The following is a 2243-nucleotide window of genomic DNA, read 5'->3' on the forward strand; positions in this document are numbered from 1 at the left end:
AATACACAACAGAATATATATATTTTACGACAAAAAAATTACAATAAAAGACTATAAAAGAAATCTACCAAAAAAAGCAAATTCATCAAAATTTAGTAAAAACAAAGTCGACTTTATATAGATCGTGCGACATTAAAAAAAAAAAATCATTGGTAAGATCATGTGAAAAAATCTAATAAAGAAGCAAGATCAGAGTACTCTATCCAAACAATTTAAGGACACTTGGAGAAAAAACTAATTAAATTGTGAAAAATATCAATTGTATGTTAATGTAGTATTTCTTTTTAAACGAATACACGAGGTCAGATTAGAGGGTGCATACCTTCATAAAAAACGAAGTCTTGAAAGCAATTATGGGACAAATCGAGGCTAGTGAGTTCCTTAAAGCTCAGGAACAAGGACCAGTTTAAGTGTGGAGATAAACAATCTCCATTTATATCATGCTTTCCTAGATTCTGTAGAGAGAGATTGAAGACATGGCCGGAGGAAGAATCACATGTAACTCGCTCCCAGTGACAGCAATCACTGTTTGGGTGATCCACCCAAGAAGGCAGCAAAGTTTCGTTACAATAAGCAGCCTTGAATTCAAGAAGCGACTTCTTCTCTTCTGGAAAGCAGCCATTAACGTTGCCAAACACTTCAACCAACACTATAGTAGTTACCACTAATACCAGCCATGGCTTCCTCTTAGGCCAGTCCATCTCAAAGATCAATTAGAACATATAAATTATTCAGTGCTTAATTCTCTATTTCTTTTGTTATGCGAAATTTAATGGCTATATCTATGATTAGCCCGCTACACACGTCTATGCGGAGTCTAAGTCAATTCAATAAAGACGACAAAAAGTAATAATGTCTTTGTTGTCCTTTCTTTCTTCGTAATTTAAACTGCCCTACTCGTGGAAATTGAATACTATTACTACTTGCCGAATTTGTTTGTGGTTATAATTGTCATTGTGCTAAAAGCTAAAAATTAATTTTAACTCTAAATTTAATTTAAATTTTAATAACATAACTAATTAACTATGATATAATTTTTTTGTAAATTATAAAACTCACTAGTTAGTTTGATTAAATGTTAATATATATTTATCATTTTGGTTAATATTCATGAAATTATGCATTTAACTTTTTCTTTTCCCTTTAGATAATTGAGTTTAATGTCTGATGTTGCCTGATATATGAAAAAATTTATTATGACAGTTGTTACAGACAAAAAAAAAACGTAATTGACTCAACGATTAAGGTTATAACCGATTTCACGGGATAATGGCCAGGTGCTACAATGGATATGTTATCATATTCTGCAAGCGCTGAATCCTGGCAAACAATGCGCCATAATGAGTACTTAATACTGAAAAAATGGTAACCCTAAAGAGTTAAGACTAAAAGGACGAGAAACCATCAGATAAATACACGAAACTTACTATTACAACCTCACACTCTAGTGACTTTGGCATCGGAGTATCTTGCAGGTTGTCCCCCGGCCTGGTTCAACAGTTGACGAAGTTGGGATCTCCTACCTTCACCTCCTCAGATCGTAACCTCACTCCCAGCATGAACATTTAGCGTCGTTTGTGAGGATCCTGCTTTATCAACAATCATGGCCGAACAATGGATTCAATCTACTGTCAATCTAAAAACTCCACTGAAAAGCCAACACTAGGAAGATGGACATGAAACAGAACTCACGTCAAGTTGTGAAGAAGCCCCTTCGGGCTATGAAAATCGTGAACCCGTCAATCAGGAAGGTTGTCATCTCGCTGACTTAGGTGATGACTATCACAATGCCATGCAAGAAACACGACAAAGGTACAAGAGTTGGAACGATATCAACTTGAGCTTCAATGGCAATTGGCTGAACACTCGTTATCCAGGCAGTCCCATTCTCAAAGTCGCCCTATTAGGGAACGGGATGAACCTCGCAATGGGAACCATGAACGCAGGAGGGAGCATCGGCAAGTTTCACCTTCTCCCCATATCGTAAAGACGAGAGAGGGTCACCCCGTCGACGCAGCGATTCTCGGGCGAGAGAGGAATCAAGATCATCTCAGTCTAAAATGAGGAGGACTCCGCAAAGAAGTCCAACTTCTAAAAGGCCTAGAAAATTCTGAGAACACGTCATTATGGGTCAGACTCCATTTTCCTCCCACGTCCTACAAGTTTGATTGCCGAAACATTTCGACAAGCCGACTGACTTGAAGTTTGACAACAAAATGGATCCTAAGGAGCATAGTGATGCC

General features: G+C 37.3%; 1 protein-coding gene across 1 annotated transcript in view; it reads right to left on the reverse strand.

Annotated features, from left to right (window-relative positions):
- Positions 1 to 769, reverse strand: part of LOC107611872 (LRR receptor-like serine/threonine-protein kinase RCH1) — a 3109-nt gene extending 2340 nt beyond the window's left edge. The window contains exon 1 of the mRNA XM_016313754.2: positions 323 to 769. Within this exon, the coding sequence (XP_016169240.1) occupies positions 323 to 701 (379 nt within the window). The 5' untranslated portion in view covers positions 702 to 769. The remainder of the gene's footprint in view (positions 1 to 322) is intronic.

The sequence above is a fragment of the Arachis ipaensis genome, chromosome B08 (genome assembly GCF_000816755.2).
Source record: "Arachis ipaensis cultivar K30076 chromosome B08, Araip1.1, whole genome shotgun sequence".
Lineage (NCBI taxonomy): Eukaryota > Viridiplantae > Streptophyta > Magnoliopsida > Fabales > Fabaceae > Arachis > Arachis ipaensis.